Source organism: Stegodyphus dumicola, chromosome 12, assembly GCF_044657685.1.
Source record: "Stegodyphus dumicola isolate Sdum_Otavi_A_Nest chromosome 12, ASM4465768v1".
In the NCBI taxonomy this organism is placed as follows: domain Eukaryota; kingdom Metazoa; phylum Arthropoda; class Arachnida; order Araneae; family Eresidae; genus Stegodyphus; species Stegodyphus dumicola.
Genome location: NC_140779.1, coordinates 86,734,362 through 86,755,142, shown reverse-complemented (window position 1 = coordinate 86,755,142; position 20,781 = coordinate 86,734,362). Strand labels below are relative to the sequence as shown.

At 30.4% G+C, this 20,781-nt stretch overlaps 1 protein-coding gene across 1 annotated transcript in view; it reads right to left on the bottom strand.

Annotated features, from left to right (window-relative positions):
* LOC118203144 (voltage-dependent calcium channel type A subunit alpha-1-like) overlaps nucleotides 1-20,781 on the bottom strand; it is a 381,721-nt gene that overhangs the window by 249,710 nt on the left and 111,230 nt on the right. The window contains exons 15-22 of the mRNA XM_035375404.2: nucleotides 17,652-17,783; nucleotides 16,377-16,449; nucleotides 16,036-16,156; nucleotides 14,260-14,360; nucleotides 11,649-11,770; nucleotides 11,467-11,537; nucleotides 10,624-10,702; nucleotides 2,047-2,236 (exon numbers count right to left, since the gene is read on the bottom strand). Of these exons, the coding sequence (XP_035231295.1) occupies nucleotides 2,047-2,236; nucleotides 10,624-10,702; nucleotides 11,467-11,537; nucleotides 11,649-11,770; nucleotides 14,260-14,360; nucleotides 16,036-16,156; nucleotides 16,377-16,449; nucleotides 17,652-17,783 (889 nt within the window). The remainder of the gene's footprint in view (nucleotides 1-2,046; nucleotides 2,237-10,623; nucleotides 10,703-11,466; nucleotides 11,538-11,648; nucleotides 11,771-14,259; nucleotides 14,361-16,035; nucleotides 16,157-16,376; nucleotides 16,450-17,651; nucleotides 17,784-20,781) is intronic.

Genomic DNA, 20,781 nt, shown 5'->3' with positions numbered 1-20,781 from the left:
AGCTAAACTTTTGAGAGCTAATTTTTGAAAAACTATTCGTGCGATTAAAAAAAAAAAAACTTGGCAATTTGGCATGATTTGAATCATAAAATTGAAATACGGAAAAAAAAAAAAAATTCGCAATACCTATATTAGAACAATGCTATATATAAATCTAAGAAATATCCAAAGTCGCGCTTTCGAGACATGAAAACCGCAAGTTGAATTTTGTCAATCGGGCCAGTAGAATGGGAGATATAGAACTGTCCCCCATTTTTTTTTTTTTTTTTTTTTTTTTTTTTTCACAGTGTACATCAATAGAAAAATAACCAGCAAAATTTGAAGAAAATGAGGAAATTTTGTGAGCTGAAATATACAAAAATGAAATAAATAACAGTAAGAAAATAAAGTAGATAAAAGATTAATTTGACAGCAAAAGTAGTTGCATATCATGCACTGTTTCAACCTCCAAACTTTTAGCTTTAGAATTTTTCATAACTATATATTCATCTATCACATTTTATCAAAATTTTTTCTTATCAAATTTTGTACACCTTGGTGCAATCTTGTCTATTGAACCAAGGTGTACAAAATTTCTATTGAAGAAGTACTACTAAATCCCATAGGGGAGGAGTGTATCGCTTTTAACATTATATTGGCATTATTAATAAATTATAGTTTGAATACCTAAATTATACAAGCTGTACATACAGAAAAATTATAGATAACTGTTGATTGTGACATTTAATGGAAGTACATTAATTCGAGTGATTGTGATAAACAAATTTTCTGAAGTATAATAATAATATAAAGTTACTCAATTCGATGTTTAGAAATGACAATACAAAAATTTCTAATAAATAAAAAAGTACAGTTTCTATAAATCCTCAGGTAAGTAATTTAAATCAAGTATCAATCAATAATTTAAATCAGGTAAGTAATTAAAAAATCTCTTGCTGCTGTGAGTCATAAATTAGCATCCCCAAGAAAAACTTTTATCATTCATTCCTCCTCTGTTGAGTTAATTACTCACAACCCATTTTTATTGTGCTATCATTTTGTCTCTATTAAATGTATCTTTACTTTTTGCATTCAAAGAAGAGAAATGATAATCATTTTATTTAATTTAATCTGCAGGATTCTACCATCTGGCAAATCCAGGAGGTCATATTCATTACTTTTAAAGTAAAATAATATTCTTCCACACTTGTCTATTTAGCTATAAGCAAATTATGCATTTCAGCACTTGTTGATGATTCATGCACTTACATTTATCAGTATGCAGAAAAACTAAAAGTTGCCAACTTAGCTAGAGAAAAATATAAACAATAAAAATAGCTTAATATGACAAACTGCATCACAGTAGACTAGAATAATTATACGCACAAAAATTGTGCAACATCATTAGAGAAATGTCACACAATAATAATAATAATAACAATAAGAAGAAGTACTATATGACCACTGAAGTGGATGAAAGCTTGTTTATTAAACATTAAAATTAAGGCAGCCCTTTTGCCCAGAAATGGATATTTGGTATTTGCAGCGAGACTAATGAATGTTTTCTTTCTTCTTCATGTAGACAATTGTTTAATTGAAGAATCAATAAAATATTTTGATGCTTGAAATCAGCACACATATTTTAAACAACTAAAACTGAGAACTTCGGTGTCATAATCCAAAAATCAGCTGCTAGCCAAGATGGTACACATGTTTGTTAGTTCACCAGCTATAGTATTACATTCAGTTATTTATGCATTTCTTGCTTCTTAGCATGGTAAAATGGGCAAATGAATTTTTAAATGTCTTCCATTGGTTAATTGTTTTTTAAGAACAATTAACCAATGGAAAATTTTAGGAATTTTAAGATAAAATTAAAGCAAATAGGACATTTACAACATTATTTGGGAGTTTTGGGAAAATTTAAATTTGTACTACAATACAGAGTACAAGATTTGTTTATCAAATTTAACTAAAAGTTGACAAACATTTTAAACAGTGTTAAATTGCATTATAAGTTGCTTTAAAACATTTTTACAAGCTTAAAATTAAATCTCTAATACTTACCTTTAAAATCATTTCTATAGTAAAAAATCCAGTGAAGGCATAATCAAAGTAATTCAATATTGTATTACTAGGAGAAAGTTCATCAACTGGATCTTCTGCTGCTAATGCTATACTACTGAGGGTGATGATGCCCATGATGAAAAAATCAAAGTAACGAAGATTTACAATATAATGAGCTAAAACACGGATCCTAAAACACAAAATAATGTAATCAGAAACATAGCTCTGAACAATTTCAAAATTTTAATGAGTAAAATGTATAATTTTTTTTCCCAAAATTATTACAGTTGATTTGAAAATCCGTTAGCAATTATTTACTTCTTTGCAAAAATAAAATGAACATTGCAAAAAATGAGCTATTTACTGGCATTTACAATAATAAATAAGAACAGCATTTCTCAATCTGCAGTCTGCCGAGATTTCTAAAAAAACATAGAAAAAAATTTTTTTTAATTAATTGTATATACACATATGCTACAGCTGAAATTCTCAGAATCTGGAAATTACACATAACAATCATCTATTGCTTTTTCTTCAGAGACTAGCATTTTATGAAATTTATTACCAGTTACTTTTTTGAATGCTGTTGAAGTCAATTGTTTTTTACTTCATTGTCCGAAGTAAAAAGGAAGTATTGTAATCGCGAAAAGTTTCAGGCAGCATATTCCAACGAAAATATCCATTTTGACCGCTATCGAATGCAATTTAACGATGTTTTTGCGTGATATCTGTACGTAAGAACAGAATAAAAGACTCGTTTCCTCAAAAAAAATTATAAAACTGCTTTAAAATCAATTCTGAAGAGAATTTTTCATGGCGTCTGTACGAACGTATGTACGTACATGCGTACGTACGTATCTCGCATAACTTAAAAACGAGTAGCCTCAGAACATTGAAATTTTGTATATAGGACTGCTATAACATGTAGATGTGCACCTCGTATTTTGGTTGCAATCGGCCGCACCAAACGTATATAAATATATTTATATATATATCCACTCTGTTACCCAGCTCAGTGATTTCAGTTTCTTTACTCTTATATGTTTGTAAATTGTACATTTTTTGCTTTAAAAATGATTGAATTATGCTGTTTTTATCTTCTGGTTAAGGTTTTTATGCCTTTAGTAAATCTGTATGCAATATTTTTAGAATTATCAACAATTTTAAAGTTGTTTAAGTGCTGCCAAGCCTTTTTTTATGGCAGCCATTGATTGTTTACATTTGAAACAGCAGGCTAGTGGATTTGCTGCCAATCTAGAGAAACTTAGCTTTGCAACAACAAAGATAATGCCTTCATTTATTATTGCCAATTAAATCATGCTTAATCCTTTCTGGAATTTTTTTGAAGAAATAAGTGTTTAAGATTTACTTCGTAATTTTTAATATAGATATTTTGAGTTTTTATGTATTTTTGCCTTCTCGCAAAGTGAGAACTGAATTAATTGAATGAGAAATACTCAATCGTCTGTGAAAAACTGTTTCTGTTTTGCTTTCTTTGCTTAATTTCTTTTATACATCATTCTAGCTTTATTATAGTATTTGAATAGTACATGTGGCAACGATTAAATAATTCTATTCTTTAAATGATATAAATTTTGTGCATTATGAGTTATAATATGAACGAAATATAATACTGTTAAGTGAATCTAGCGCCAAAGTGTCGCTATGGTAAACAAAGTGACCAGACAAAAGCCCACTGGACGATAGCACACGCGACAAAAGCCCACAAAAAAGACCCCACTGAGATAATTGCCCATGCGACTACTACGCACACCGATGAAAGCGCACATTAATAAAAGCCCACACAGATAAAAGCCTACATTGATAAAAGCCCACATAGATATAAGCGCACGCTGATAAAAGCCCATATTGACAAAAACCCACACCGATATATATGCTACGTTAAAATTAATATTTTCCCCTTTTTTCTTCAGCTTCGCAAAGCAGATTCATGAAAAAAGATAAAATAAAAAATAAATTATATTAATAACAAATAATTGAACAATAAATTTAAGTAGCGGAACACATTTAATTTTGGGCTCCGACTGAATTAAAATCCTGTATGTATATAGAACAGAGAGTCAATCAAAATAATATAATTAAAAACCTATACATGCTGTTTTTATATTTACGTGAAAAATGGAAGTGCCCTCGTATAAGTCCGACAAAGGGAGGTGAAAGGGAATACTGTCCACACTTGCTTCTTTTAATTCTACAAAATTATAAGCAGTGTAAAATGTATGCAAATTTTCATCATATAGAGAGAATAATTTATGAATAATTTAACAATTCAGAAAATTTTGCATATAATGAATTTAATATGGAGAATTAAAGCCTAACTTTAATCTCAATGAAAAAGATAAAAGCACAGTATTCTATTAATGATTAAGAAAACATTTGTATGCACTATCATTAACAGTTTTAATAGTAAATTAAAAGCACGGCTTTAAATAGTTTAGTTAAATTTTGAAACTTCGCTTTTATATAAATCAATTTCATTCCCACTTCAAATTTCATTTTTAATCATAATATTTATTATTCGTAACATTTTTCAGAATGTCATAGCTATTTTGGATTTCCTGAAAATGTGGGCAGTTTTTAAGTGGGCATTCATCTTAAGGGCTTTTGTCATGCAGTTTTCTAACTGTCCGCTGGCTATTCAGGTGGGAAACCATTGCTTTCCTTTTCTTTTGTCCCCAATGCAATTCAGTCCATGCATATATTGCCGGTGCATCGTGAGTAAATGCAACTTTACCGGTTCCTGATAGTTTGCCATGATGGCACCTGGCAGTTGGAGGTAGCAAATTGGTGGTAAAGGAGGAACTGAAGTCTAGGGGTAGGAGGAGGTGACCATGCGTCAAAAGGGTGGGAAACCAGACAATAAGACCATGGGAGACAAGACTGAGTGTGGCGAAATGATAAATTCATGACAAAATGAATTAAAAAGTTAATAGTTTTAAAAATGAAGCATAATTATATTTAATCTCAGCCATATTACCTTAAAAATAGCATGTGAGGAGCTTTATAATGATATTTTTCATTTTCACATACACGTACCAAAGTTAAGTAAGTAAATAAATCATAAAATGCATTTTCAGATTTCTCATCGAAACGTTATTGCTAATCACTTAATCAGAGAGCAGAAAGTTTGCTTTCAACCTAATAAAATAAACAGATAAAGTAGTGGTAAAATATACAAACAGACGTATTTTTGAGATAATTAAAATTCAGAATACTCCATTTACTATAATTAAAACTACAAATACATTTTATAGTAATAAAAAACCACAATTCCCTTTTCATTATGTGGGCTTTTATCAATGTGCGCTTTTATCAGAATGAGCTTTTATCAATGTGGGCTTTTATCAATGTGCGCTTTCATCGCTGTGGGTATTTGTCACGTGGGCAATTATCACAGTGGGCTTTTTTTTTTTTTTTGTGGGCTTTTATCGCGTGCGCTTTCATCCAGTGGGCTTTTGTCTGGGAACCGGTAAACAAACACTAGAGTGAATTTTAAAGAATGCATTTATTCTATTGTGGTTTATGCTCTGTCGGCGAAGTAGATTTAATTCAATCCAATAAGTTTAAATGAAATGCAAGAAAAAAATGCGTATAATTTAATATTCCATACAAGGAAGTCATGTGGTGTACAGATCAGATTTTTTGTTTTAAGATGACTGGTTTTTGATTCTCTTCAGTGAAATTAAAATAATGACTTTTAAGATAAGATTTGACTTTAAGGAAGAGAAAACAGGTGCCAAATCTGGTGAATAAAGGAGTTGAGAATTGTTATGCTTAACTGCTCGGCAAGGACAGAATAATGTGAGGATTATGGTTATGTTTTTTAAATATTTTCATTAATATTAAAACAACTTCTGAGATGAGATTTGACTTAAGGTAAGAGAAAACAGTTTGCAGGAGCCAAATCTGGGAAATACTTTCTTTGCTAGAAACGCTTGTCAAGGATGGAATTGTGTGATGGCACATTGTTATGCAGCAAAAACCAGCCATATTCGATTAAGTTTTGTTAGGCCTATAAAGTGCTAAATTCTCTTTAGAAGTCTGATGATTATATTTTAATAAAATAAGGAGTTTACCATCTATCCTTAAAAACAAATTCCATCAAAATCATCCCTTTCCAATTAAAAAGGTCAACAACATAGTCTTTACTCAAGATTCATAAGACTGAAATTCCTAAATGGTTAAATAACTGGTTAACCCTCTCCAGTCCTAGTAAGTGATTGCCATTTTTATCTCGGGGTCATAAACAAAGCCTCACGTTTCCTCTAAAGTCACAATTTATTAAAAAAAATAAGAATTAATGCCCACAAATTGGATCAAATCATGATATGACTAATGTTTTCACTGACATTAAGCATATCAGCTATCTTTACTTTGAGACTGTGAAGGCTACACATGATCAACATGTTTGCATTTGTCATGAAATCATCTATGCCAGTTAAAAACATTGCTCATGTTAATGCTTTATTCTTACATCTTCCCCTCAACATTTGAATTCAAAAATTTGATCCAGATAACAGGGATATTTAGTCTGCATCTTGCAATGTTAACAGGATATTTAGTCTGCATCAATGCAAGGTAAGTGAAGAGGACTTGTATTGAAAGACCCTTTAGGAAGTCTATTTAGTAACCCTGTTGCCTATGGATACTATGCAGCTTATACCTAAAGAATCTGAGAAGAAAGCAGGCAACTAACACTTATATAAAGTTTTTAATCTTAAAAAGGTTTAAATGAAGTCCTTAGAAATTCCAAATTAAGTTTATTCAGAGCTAACAATAACCAGAAGAAATCTGAGGGGAATTAAGTTTTGTTCTAAGAAATTATTTAAATGAATGGTTGAGTGGTGTGGAGATAACTGATTTTGAAAAACTGACAAACGTTATTCTACTGAAAGAGTAGCTGGGGATGGTGTTTACCAGCCTGCTTCAGCTCTGCCAGTGATTCTAATTTTATTCTTATGCCCAGATACATATCTCCTGGGACCTGCCTTTTTTAGAAAGGGAAGAACAATGGAAGGAATGAATTGCCATGCAGCTAAAAGTATTCTGTTTCAATTCTTCAGCTTAAGCTCAGGAAAGGGTTAATGCACGTTTTATAAAGGACTTATTGGTTACAGATCAAATGAAGCATCAAGTCAGAAACAAGGTCTGGGAACATCAGTTGGATAACTGAGTAAAAGTTACCTTAGCAGCCAAGTTGGCAGATATGCTCAATGACTATGAAACTGTCGAATGAATTTAAAGGAAATCACCAACCTGAGGTACCAAGACTGAAGAAGGAATGAAAAAAGCTTAAATCTTCCTACTAAAGAAAGAAAGAGGAATGAAGAGAAGGAAAAGAATTTTGGCTCGAACAGAATAAACATGGAGCAACTCAATTCAACTAGGATTCCAGCGCCTGAGAACAACTGAAGGATTTGCACCCCTTTCTGTGTGCCAAGAATGGAAAAAATTTCATTAAAAAATTTCATAGCATCAGTTTGGCATTGCCTGGATACTGCGCCAGGGGACAGATGCCCCCCTTGCCCCACCCTAACTATGCCACTGGAGCAACTTCAACAAGGCATTTAAGATATGAAAAGCTCCTAAACATTTGGAATATGGCTCAGAACTGCATCTTAGATCACAAAGCTCAACCTTTAAGGTATTTCTCCCACTTCTTAGCATGCCTTCGTGGTGTAGTGGTTGGCATACTCGACATGCATTTGAGAGGTCAGTGGTTTGAGTCCCAGTGAGGGCATTGTTCATTTTTCATCTTTCCTGTTTTCAAAAAATCTTAATGTCTCTACAAACTTCATAAAAGATGAATCATTAGCTGCTGTAAACAATGTATATCAATCTAAAACTAAAAAGGCATTATGATCTCCATTCATTTCAGACATTAGCATAAAAAAACACCCAATGGGATACTGAAGTGAGCTACTATTTATTGAGGGACAAGAATATTCTCCCGGAAATGTTAATGGGAGAAATCATATGGGTGAAAAGGCCATTGGGTATAGAATAAAAATGCCTGCCATTAGCATGTGTACAGCCTGAGATCAATAATACTAGCCTTATCCAAACTTATGTCACAATAACTACAGAAGATTTAGATCAAAACATTTATTCTGGAAATCAAATAGCAAGAAGGCAGGAAGATTGACAAAGGTTATGCTCAAATGGCAAGTTAAACTGTACAGAAACAATTGGATCAAGTTTTAAGGGAAGTTGTTCACTGGAGGATGAGGTAATTGAATCCCTTACTCTGGTCCTTGACCCTATAGTGGAAATGATAATTTGCTATTGCAAGCAGAGAACAGCAGAGGAGAAGTCATTTTAATACAACCTGATAGAAGGGAATTTAATGAATTTGAGAAAAGATGCGAAACATTGAAAACAATTTACAATTCTGTTAGCTCAAGAAATAGAGATCAATCACCAAAACAAACCTACCCTATTTAAAATAATTTCTTGTTTCAAACAGAGCATTATGGGAATAAGAAGAAAATTTTAATAGTTCAGTAAAGCTCCGAGAAAATATCCAAACATTAAATTATGAGGGAACTTCTGCTCATTTGAAAGTCAAGGAATAGGCTGTTAAGATATATTTTTAGCTTGGTTGTTATAAGGAAATTAAAAATGTTCAATCTTGTGAAACTATCTTTGAGCTGGGAAACCAAATGAAAGGAATTCATTCTCCCCCCCCTGAAACTAGTACCTGTGATTCAAGAAACATTTTCTAAACTGAAACAATAATGCAGTAGGTCCCTCACCAGTTAATTCAATACTGAAATGTTACGTAATAACCTCATATACTTGTCATTTAAATACCCTAACGCAATTCCAGTGAGCAATGTGAGTTTGGTTTCAGTGACAGAGGCCCTGATTAAAATTTTTAAATGGATAGAATTTAAAAAAAAAAATCTAATGTGATATCAGAATGTCTGTGTGCACTTGCTAGAGAATTTGTCAACAGATTTGGGATTAAGGAAATTTATAATTCACTTAGCCAGCCTCAATCAAATTCAGTCAAACATTTTATAGGATGATCAAATGGCTCCTACGAGTTCTGCGTTTGAAGACTCACAAAGAATGGGGGGGGGGAAACCTTTTGTCAATTTTGTTAGCTTTCAAACTGCAGCCCATAAAAGCATTGGTTTGTTACTCACTGAATTATTGTATGCTACCAATTATGGACACCTGAAATGCTACTACTATTTGAATGCAATACTGAAATGCTACTACTATGAATGCAAGACTTAACAGCAGGATGAAGAAAATCCAATTAACAATATATGTTTCTGAACTGAACAAGTGACAAAAAGAGATTGTCGTGCAAAGAAAAGAAGAACAGAAAATTTTGTACAAAACATGGTATGATAAAAGAATTGTAAAGTGTTAATTAAAAAAAAAAAAAAAAAAAGAGAATTAGTGTTGGTTTTCTCTCCATCAAAACTAAATAAGTTGGCAAACCACATTGAAACTGAACAAGCTAGCAGTGGTTGAGGCCAGGAGTTATCAGAAACAAAATATCAGACACTAATTACATTTGCAAAGTATCTGGAAATAAGGAATCTTCTCAGATTTATTACATAAATATACTGCTCTATTATAAGACACCGGAAATAATTAGTTACTAAAAGTAAAAATGAAGAAGGTGCTGATCAAAAGAGAGATTTCATATATCTAGACTCAAATCCTAACATTTATGATTTCAAAGAGAATAAATCAATAATAATAATAATTTCGACCCTCTTGTTTTTTATAATATTAAATTATTTTTATTTACTTTTATGCTTACTGTCAAATCTTACTGTCAGAAAGGAGTTTTTTACTTTGATATTATTAGCAAGCATAAATTTAATTGATATTTACTACATACTTTTAGCAGCTGCAATTAAAAATGAAAAAAATTCAAAGTGGAGTGTTAATATATGGAATAAAACACACAAAACGAGTACTGTCAGATAAAAAATATCCCCAGATAGAAATAAAACAAAGACGACAAAACCAGCCAAAGCCAGCCAATAAAAAATATCCAAGAAGTACGTTATATTTTTTTGTGAAATATCACGGTATTTTTTATGAATTTCTATCATTTCTACCTGTGGTTAAATAGGCTACCTTTATCCAGTTTTTTACTTTTTTCTCATTTAATCTTTCATTGATCTATGAAAGGGTGTTCAATACTTTGTGAAGGTGAGTTACCTAACCCCCCATGAGGAATGTCACGATCTACTAGTGTTATTAAAAATGTATGAAATAATAATCTAGAATGTAACTGATGGCAGTTGTAACCTGTAACATTATCAGGCAGTGATTTTTGAAATGTACAATAATCATTAAATATCACTTATTCAATTTCCCTTTGATTCTTTTCTTGCCTTTTAACTTCAGCTGCTTCTCAGGATAAAAATTTTATTTAGTTTTATATAATTATTCATGCATAAAAATATTCATATATGAAAAAAAAAAAAAAAAAAAAAAAAAAAAAAAAAAAAAAAAAAAAAAAAGAAAAGAAACATTTATGTTACACACTGTACATTTGTGAATCAAGTAATTTTAACAGCTTACGGATTTGTGGATGAAAGGATGAACATGGAAGAATAGGGCAAAATTGGCTTGGGGCCTTTAGTTTCTTCTTTCTCTTCATCTAATTAAAAAGATGCATATAATTAATTCATGGTAAAAAAATAATAAGTTATCAGTGAGTCTGAGTATTTTATTATCAAAACTGTCAGAAACATTTATTGTAATATTTTTTTGTCATAAATGTTCTGCTATTTTTTCCAAAGAAAGTAGTAAAACATTCATAGAAATCTTTCTAAGTAAAAAAATCTAACAACAGCAAATAAAAAGTAGTGTAAATATACAAAAAAGAAGAGATATTCTTTCACTGATAAAAATAATATACAGACTATCCTAATTAAATGCAGAAAATTTGATATTCAAGTTTCTAAAGCAATCTTAAATAAGAAGAAAATGTACAAACATATATAAATATTACAGTGATTAATTTAGAAGTCAAACAACAAAAATCAGCATTATATTTTGAAATTTTCACAGTATTAGTTTCGATGGTTTTTACCGAACCATCATCCTCAGCTGCAAAAGAGAGGAAAAAAAAAAAAAAAGAGCATTTTTTATGCGCTTTTTTTTTAATGCGTTTTCAGACACAGTCCATTCACAAGAATCTGAATACAGATCAAGCAACGAATGTAAGAGGGTGGTCATGCCACTAGTCGCCCCTTGAATTTCAAAAGAATTTATATAGATACGCACTTTGTACCTTCACATACTGCAGCTGAAGAACATGTATAAGTTTTAAAAATATGACAGTATTCTAAATTACAGTTTATTCTGAAAAATATAGAGATAGTATTTTAAAAAATAGTTTGCATTTTTAAAACTATTTACCATTGTCAAAGTCCTGATTTTCCTTCTTGCTTTCCCCCTCAGATTTATCTTTCTCACCATTCTCTTTATCTCTAATGTGAAAACAGAAAAGGAAAAAAAAAAGTCATTTTGATAGCAATAATGCTTAAAAATAAACTCAAGGTATATAGATTATTAATAAAGTAATCATTGAATTTACTCACAAGTTAAAATTTTTTGATTTTTCTGCATTGTTCATAGGTGAAGGTGGGCAAATATTAACCTGAGGAGGATCATTTGACATTTGCAGATCTTTCAGTTCTTTGTCTAGTTCTTCCTTCGCACGCTGTAAAGAAACTTATCTGAATAACTAAAAAAAAAAAAAAGGTGTGGGGGTTGGGGAGGGGAATGATTTTATGATTACATAATAACTATCTATTTTGCCTATTATGATGCACTTCTTTTAGTAGCATTTTTTAAAATTTAATGCTGTGATTTAAAAATTTAATTTTAAAAATGCTGTGATTTAAAAATAGATTGTGCAGCATAGTTATTGCACTTCTCACTTATATGTTTTTAAAATCCAAAAGTAAGTAAAAAAAAAATGGATTGATGCCAGAGCTTAAGTCTATGATCTTTTTAACCATTTTCTTAAGGTTCTGTAATATTTATTGCTTAATACTGAAATTGCCAAACTGCCACACAAATATAAAAAACTATAAGGCTATGCAAAGAAGAGGGATTGTAAGTAATTAAGATTTGCAAATGACCCAAATTTTTAAGCAGCTAGTTCAGTCAGCAACATATGGAAGGGGTTAAAGGGTATGAAAGTCTGAACAAGTGCAATTTTTTCCCATCACATGAGAATTCATAAATTGGATTAAGATTTATGGTTTGATGGGGCAATATCTCATCAGTGTTCCACTTATCATCAACTATCATAAATGGGAAGAGACAAAAATTATTGAAATCAAACATATTGGTTTACTACACTGGCAAATCACTAGTGAGAAGAAAGATGAACTTGGATAGCAGAGGTGTCCAGAGATGAATATCTCCTTGAACATCATCAGATTAGAGGAATAGTGCATAGTGATCCTTACTCCACTGCAAATAAACTTTGACTACACATACGAAGTTCAGGAAATGCAGCACTATTTATATAAACCATTAGAATGCACTTGCACAGTACTAGATAATAAGTCAGATGACTGGCAACAGGCATTCCGCTTAATCAAGTCACCATTTTCAAAGATTATCATAATCTAAGTGACAACGGAAGCTAAAATAAAGGATTGTTCTCCTCAACAATAAGTCTTGTATCTGTCTCGAGAGCAGTGATAGTCAGATTGGTCTATAGACCATGTAGTCAATGCATCAACAAGCTTTCATGAAAGAACATCGTGATCACCATTCTAATGGAATAATGGAGTAGAGTTCCATAATGAATAGCAGATAGTTTCCCAACACTTTGACAACTCAATAGCCTATTGATTTAAAAAAAGTTATAATATTTTACTTTTAATTTAGTTATTTATTTATTGATATTTTTGAAACTTTTAACAGTAAATCCTTCCTTGAGGTATTAAGTTGTAAACTAAACTCTTCAAATTGCAGTTTTCCCCCGCCCCAATTTACAGATGCAGTTAGCACTGCTTTTTTAATATGGTTTCTCCTATTTGACAAAACAATCAGCTTTTATTATTTTTTTCATGACAGATTTACAGCTGCTCCATTATGAGAAAATAACCATCTTTCTTATGATTCTGTTAAGATAACCTTATTTCTTATAATTAAACATCAGCAGAACATCATACTGCTATAAGTATGAAACGCAACAAAATTTGAAGGACACCTTTTAAAATCTAAAAACCTGTTAAAATCTAAAGACCTGTTAAATTATACAAACATTTTTTTAGGGGAGTGACATACTTTATAAGCACTTTAATAAGCTGATCAGTACAAGTGTCACAGCTTTTTCTATGTCAGTGATCAATATAGCTTACAGCAGATGGCATTATCATTGGAATTAAGAATTAAGGTTAGGTTAGGTTATTTAACTGTGGCAAAGCCTCGAGGGCTATCTGCCTAAGAGAAGGAATGCCTTCGTGGAGGACTTTCTAAGAGAAACTGGCTCACATACACGTTACACATGGGAAAAACCACGAAAACACTCATGCAGACTGCCTGTTCGCGGGATTCGAACCTCGGACCAAACTACCAGTGTTTAGCGACTTTACCTCTTGGCTGCTGGTGGGCTGTTGGAATTAAGTGAGAAAATATTTGATACAAACCTTATCCCCCAAAGTAAATAAATAAATAAATAAATAAAATAAAATAAAAAATAAAGAAGTAATTTTTAAGGCAAACTTAGGCTTTATAAAAGAACAATTGACTTCTGATACACATAATTTAAATAACATTTGATTTTTTATATTATGCAAATGAAATACCTCACAAAGTAAACACTTTATTATTTCTTGATAACCTTAAAAATATTTAATTGGTAAATCTGAAAAGAATTTAGTGATGTTTTAGCAGAAATCAATGTTTTTAACAAAAAAATTAAAATGAAAGTATTTGATGCAGATCGAAAATTCTAATTTTTTTTTCTGATGACAGTAAAAGTTTGATAAGACTAAAATATATTTTTTAATTTATCTGAAAACTGAAAAATTTACATGCTTTTTCAGAAAAAATGAGATTAAGCTAGTGAACTTATAGCCATTGCTTATTTATTTGATTTGCATCATTTGTGAAATGATTTAAAAATTAAAATATAATTTTTGTAAAATTAGCATAAAATGAATTTGAATTAATAATGAATTAACTTACTTCTTTGTCTTCCTCAGCTTCTTCTGCTTCTGCAGCAGTAAGCTCCTGAGCATTTGCTAAGTTATCTACAGCGATGGCTAAGAACACATTCAGAAGGGTATCTTTATGTATATTAAGGATAAACTGTAACATTTTAAAATACACATACACACACATATATATCACAAATGATGAAAGATCATATTTTGATATATCATCAAATTTTTATAGCATGATAAGAGAGGTATTAATTTTGTACTTTCAAAAAATAGTTAATTTTTTGGTCATTATACTATTTTTTAAATATTTCCTTAGAAAATGGTAGCATTAACTAGATGTATCTAGGAATTAAAATGCTTATTATTATAATTTGCAATTAAAAATTAAAAATAACTAATCAGCATGACTCTGAAAGGTAATTTTAAATAATTTCAACGTCTGCTTTCAAATGAACATTAGGCTCATAATTAAAATAGCTTCATAAATTTAAGATTGCCTTGATGATTATGGAAAATTAATGGATGAGTATGGTAAGTGCACTACATAAAAAGTTTCATGCAATGTAACCTTAACAATTATTGTAGCAAAAATACTGATTGCAAGGTGCATGAAATAGCTATAACAAATAATAAAGAAAAAAAACTGCTAGAAAAAGAAAAACCGTATAGTTACTGGTCGAAGAGAATTTTTTAAATGGAGTTCATTTTCACGAGAGTAATGTTTAAAAACCTCTGCAAGTAAACTTTAAAAAAATTCTATTTTTGAAATAATTTGAGCCATTTTAAAACAAATATTCGTGCTTTGAAATCTATGAAGTAAAATAAAAGAGTACATTACTTGTGAATGGAAAACAGAAAGTAACAAACAGCAATAGATTAAGTAAAAGACAAAAACTTGAATGAAACAGACATAAAGACCTAATGGCATATTTGAATCTTTATTTCTTTAAATATATCCTGCAGATTCTTTATCAATGCAGAATTCCTTAAGTACAGAACTTTACAGAAACATTTACATTTCTCAATATAGAAAGGTTTTTTTATTTTTTTTTTCATACAAAATTTAATTTTCACATGGTCATCATAAAGTTAAAAAAAATCTTATTAATAAAATGCTTATTATCATTTAAGAAGCTAAATCCAAAAGTGTGCATAAATTTATATACAAAATTCAAAGAAATACAATTACAGCTATAATAGAACCACTGCCGATTAGTGACAAAACTAGTGAAAAATTTCATTGAAATATCATAATATTAAATACAGAAAACTTGAAATTTTTTTTCTAATATCTCTGCAAATTTCAGAGGTAAAATTTTATATACACAGAATCAAGCTACTCATAAAGCGTAGTATTCCCATAAAATTTTCTGCTCATTTAGAGAAACTATAATTACAAGCACATACTTATGATCAGTATTTGCAGAAATGACACTTTTAGTCACCTTTTTTTAGAACATCTTGTATAATTTGAATATTCAGTATTATTTTATGCCATACTAATTCCTTATTTCCCTTTAATTTTTTAAAAAATTTACCTGTCTTAATATACTACGCAATGATTTTATACTAAAAAAGTGCAATAATAATGTCATAAAAGCAAACATTGCTAACTGTATAACAACAATTCACACACACACACACACACTCACACACTAAAAAAAAAAAAAAAAAAAAAAAAAAAAAAAAGGGGGGGGGGAAAGAAAAAAAAAAGAGTTTCCTCCAAAAGTTAAAAAAAAAAAACTAAAATAATCTCCCAAAAATACATATTAAAAAATGTCTAATTATTTAAGGATACAATTACCAAAAAGCACTAAAATAATAAAATACAAGCTATATATCATGCCACCCTCTTTTATGCCACCTTGAGATTCGATTCCTTTGTACATAACATCATTCCAATCCTCTCCTGTAAGAATCTAAAAGGACAATAAGTAATTATGATAAATGTGGTTATATTGGAAAAGGAGTAAAAACAAAGCAGCAGAAAATATGCAATTTTTACTTTTCAAATTTTTTATAATGTAGTACAATTTTATATAACAGAATTTATATAATTTTAGAAAATAAATTATATTAAACAGAAAAGTGAATTGGGCCAATATGAGTTAAGAAAATATATAAGCAATTAAAAGGTACCTGGAATACTGTAAGCAAGGCAATAGGAAATGTGTTAAAATTTGCTGGAGGTGTGCCCTCAGGAAAATTGAAGCTATAAATAAAAACAGAAATTATATAACACAAATGAAACATTAGCAAAATCACTGATTATTTAAATATTGAAAAAGTTATGCAAAAAAAATTTTAGTCTAATATCTTATAGTAAAGAATTTAATTGATTTACAAAAATATCTTTATTTATTAATTTTCTTTGGCACCTAGGCATTAGCTAGTACCTGCTGCACACAGCCAATAATTTGCTGGTACCTTTTAAAACTTTCTTTTAAGGAATGAAATGTATTTTTGGCATCAGCAAAAGTTACCCCCCTGCAAGTACTGTTTGGGAACTTTATTCAAAATTATAACAGACTACTGTTCTCTGCTTCATTTATATTTATTGGAAGCTTAATGGATTATTTCTGCCTCATTTCTTGAAAAATTAGTAAATGCATAATGCAAAATGAAATAAAATATAATATGAGAGAAACAGACATTACTCCAAAAACATTTTGCAAGGCAAGAGTTACCATAATACAATGCAGATACGAACTTGCTCTAATTGGTATAAAGTTATCTTTGATTTTAAAAAGAGAAGCTATATCCATTTTCCTGTATCCTTAGTGAGGAGGACATTAACAAGAAAAGAAAAAGAAGCTATTCCAGAAGAATCTAGAATAGTTTCTACACTTTTAGGAATCAGTGTCAGGGCTAGTATTTTTGGTGATGCATCAGCAGGCATAAATACACAAATATAATTTTTTTCTGATTAGCAAAATCATGAGCAAAAGTAATTGCAGCAGCAATACAAATGTCATGTCGCGAATTTCATGTGTGTTAACTTACTTTGGTCTGTCATGTCACTCCATTTGTTTGAGCTGGTAGGCTTTTAAGGAAGATGGAGCTTTAATTGAATTTGTGTTATTGATTTTTCCTTTTGCATAGGTTTCTCACAACACGAACCTAAAATCTAATTTGTACTACCACTATATGATTGTTTGATATGATATGAATGTTTATATGATTATATACTTTTTTTGTTGTTAGGTGTGTCTGGCACCATGTGTTAAGTTAAACCGTAAAAGCATAAAACAATTTTCATATTCAACACAAGGAATATCATGCTGCTATACATACAACTGATACAAGAAAGATTTCTATTAAACAGGAGTAATCTAATAATTATTGATACACTTCAGTATAAACACATTTCTTTTAAAAATCTTATATTGCATGAAATCTTAATAATAAACTTACGCTCCTCCAAATAGTTGCATACCAAGAAGAGCAAAGATAAGTATAAAAAGGAAGAGCAGAAACAACAGACTGATAATGGAACGCATACTGTTGAGCAATGATATAACTAAGTTTCGAAGAGATGACCAATACCTGTAATGAAAAATGGCATCTTTAAAAGCTTAATTCATAAAATATTTCAGGAAAACAAAAATTTCACACTAGACATAAATGTAATGTGAAGGTAAGCTAAAGGCTTAAGGAGAAAAACAGAATAATTGTAATTATTTGATTTAATATAAACATTATAAATATAATTATTTTGTCTTAATATATAACTCTGTCAATAAACTAATTTTAAGCTCTGCAGTAAAAACTAATTTTGTTACATTAAAAAAAAAAAAAAAAAAAAAAAAATAGAGTAATGACAGAATATTAAAGAAGCTACATAGAAATAGAAAAGACTGATATAAGAAATCTGTCATTATTTTCTCTAATTTAGAATAATATAACTGTATGAGACGTAACTTTAACACCAAGACAGATAAATTAGAGATAATTACCACTCAGTCCTAAATTTAGTAATATGCTAGATGGTTGACACAATAAAGCCAAGATAAAGCCAAACTGTTTCAGATTATCTTCACAGTGGCAGACAACAATATTAATTTTCTGTTTACTAAAGAAATTAAAAATTTGCACTGCACATCATATTACCTGAAGTTTTAAATCATGGCAAGCAATGATATACTTTTCAGATGGCTCATATTTATTATTTGTGCATTTTAAGTAATTATTGCAAAGGGATCCAGCATTGTACTATATTATAGATAAATAGAGGAGGTAACTAAATACCTATGGCTAATTATTCCAGCCTAACTTTATTACATAATTAAGAGCAACTCAGCAAGTGTCTAAAAAAGTATCTAAACACTATAAAAATAAAGACTATCTAAAACTAAAAAAATAAAGACTCAGCTTTAGAACATAAAGGAAAAATTTTTTAGAGAAAAAAATGGCTTTGAAAAATTAATTAAAAATTCATATTACACATACATTAAAGTGTTTTACTGAAGCAGCAACAAACCCAGAAGAGTGACAACAGACATAAAAATGAACAAAAATTTCCATGAAACACGCTGTCATAAATCATACCTATGAAGAAAACAAATACCTATGAAAGGTTTGATATCAAGTGGAAAGAGAAGGCAGTAATCAATTTTGCTCATGGGTTGGCTCATTATATTTGATGCAAGTAGCATCACAAAATATATACTAGGGTATGAATATAGGTTGAACTGATAGAAAATAACACCACTGTGATTGGAAATTGATGGAGCAGTTATGAGTTTGCTTTGTTTGGGAATGGCACAGCTGACTACATAAATGAGAAATATTCATTTGAATTATGGTTGATCAAGTGGCAATGGACCTTAGCCTAGCAGACTAGCAGATACACCAAGAACAATATCTGAAGAGGTATTGTCCACAGAGCATCATATTTGAGAACATTGATATTTATCAATGACTGTAGGAGACAGAGTCCTCCAAGGCAGCAAAGTGTGATGTAGAGCAACAGTACAATGTGTGCATAGTTTGAAATGGAAGTCTGCATATTGCAATACTTTGCTAATTAACTGTCCACAAGTATACATGCAGTTGCAGCTGAACTTAAAGTTTATACACTCATGTGAAAGCTCAGCATGCTGAAAGCCACCAGGAATAATTCAAAATTTCATGCTATTCTTTTTCTTTGATATGGCCAGCTTTGTGCAAGAAACATTGTCAGCATTAACATATGTTGTTGAAAGAACACAAGACACTAGAGGATCTCAAATTTCAGATTATCTTCACAGTGGCAGACATCAACAGAACACCCAATACCTTCGAGCACATTCAACAATCATTTCTCTGTTGCTGTGAGCTACTCAGTAACTTGTAAAACTCTCACTTCAAACAACTTCTGCAATAATTTCTGATCATCTTTTTTTCATCACTGTACTCTGCACCACAGGCTGGGGAATAATACACATCCTCAAATTAAATTTTCTGTTTTGCACATATTATTGTATTTACTTTTGTCTTCATTCAACATCAGATCCTGCATAGGTACTTTTATGATTTTCACCACCTAAATATTATTTGTGACATTGCATCTCCCATGACAACTTTTGTTCCTTTTGATGCCTATTGTCACTTATTTGAGTTTGTTGCTGCTTCAGTGGAACATCTTGTATATTGAATGACTCATATATCAGAATAACATTTATGTAAATTACTGCCAAAAGAAGAAGAATATTTCTGAATGAAAAGCAAACTATTAAATAAGTGAACACCCTGAAAACATATCATAACCAAAATATATATGTAAATGTGAACAGCTTGGCAACTTTGATTAAATATACTATTGGAGCAATGCAAATAGAATATTCTATTCCTAAAGCAATAATAAGCTTGATATAGTCACACAGGCAACTAAATTAAAGGACCATCATGGTTATATCATTAACAGATATACCAATGCTGAGAAGGTGGCCATTCAGGCATTCATATTTCATCAGTCATGATCAGCACTAATGTAACTAACTGTCCATGCTGGTACAGCTAAAGAATGATGATGTGGCAGATTTATATTACGGCTCTATGTAAAATCTCAATATACATCAGCAAGCAAATGATATGGAACACACTGCAGATTTTATATTTCAACAATTTTGAAAAAATTCTCAGTTTGCATTGCATGAACTGTTTGCAAACTATTTTCTGCATAGGCAGACTAGCAATTAAGAGTTAATGCGAGTAGTACAATATATTACAGTGCAAGTAGTATAAACATTTTCCAAGTATTTTAACTATTGTTGAACCAAGTATTTCAACCATAGCTTTCCAAGTAATTTAACCATGTACAAATGATTTATCAAACTGGAATTGTTATGAAATGTTTAGTAAGTAACTATTAGCTGGCAACTTTAAAATTTAAATTCATTCCTCATTCTAAAAATGAATTTTCTATACCAGTCATTCTGCACACTGTGCCTAGAGAAATAAACAATCATGCTAACTACATATTATTGGATATTATGTTCTACCTGTTACAGAATACATCAAAATTTAACCTTCACAAAAGAATAATATCAAGTTGACCATATAA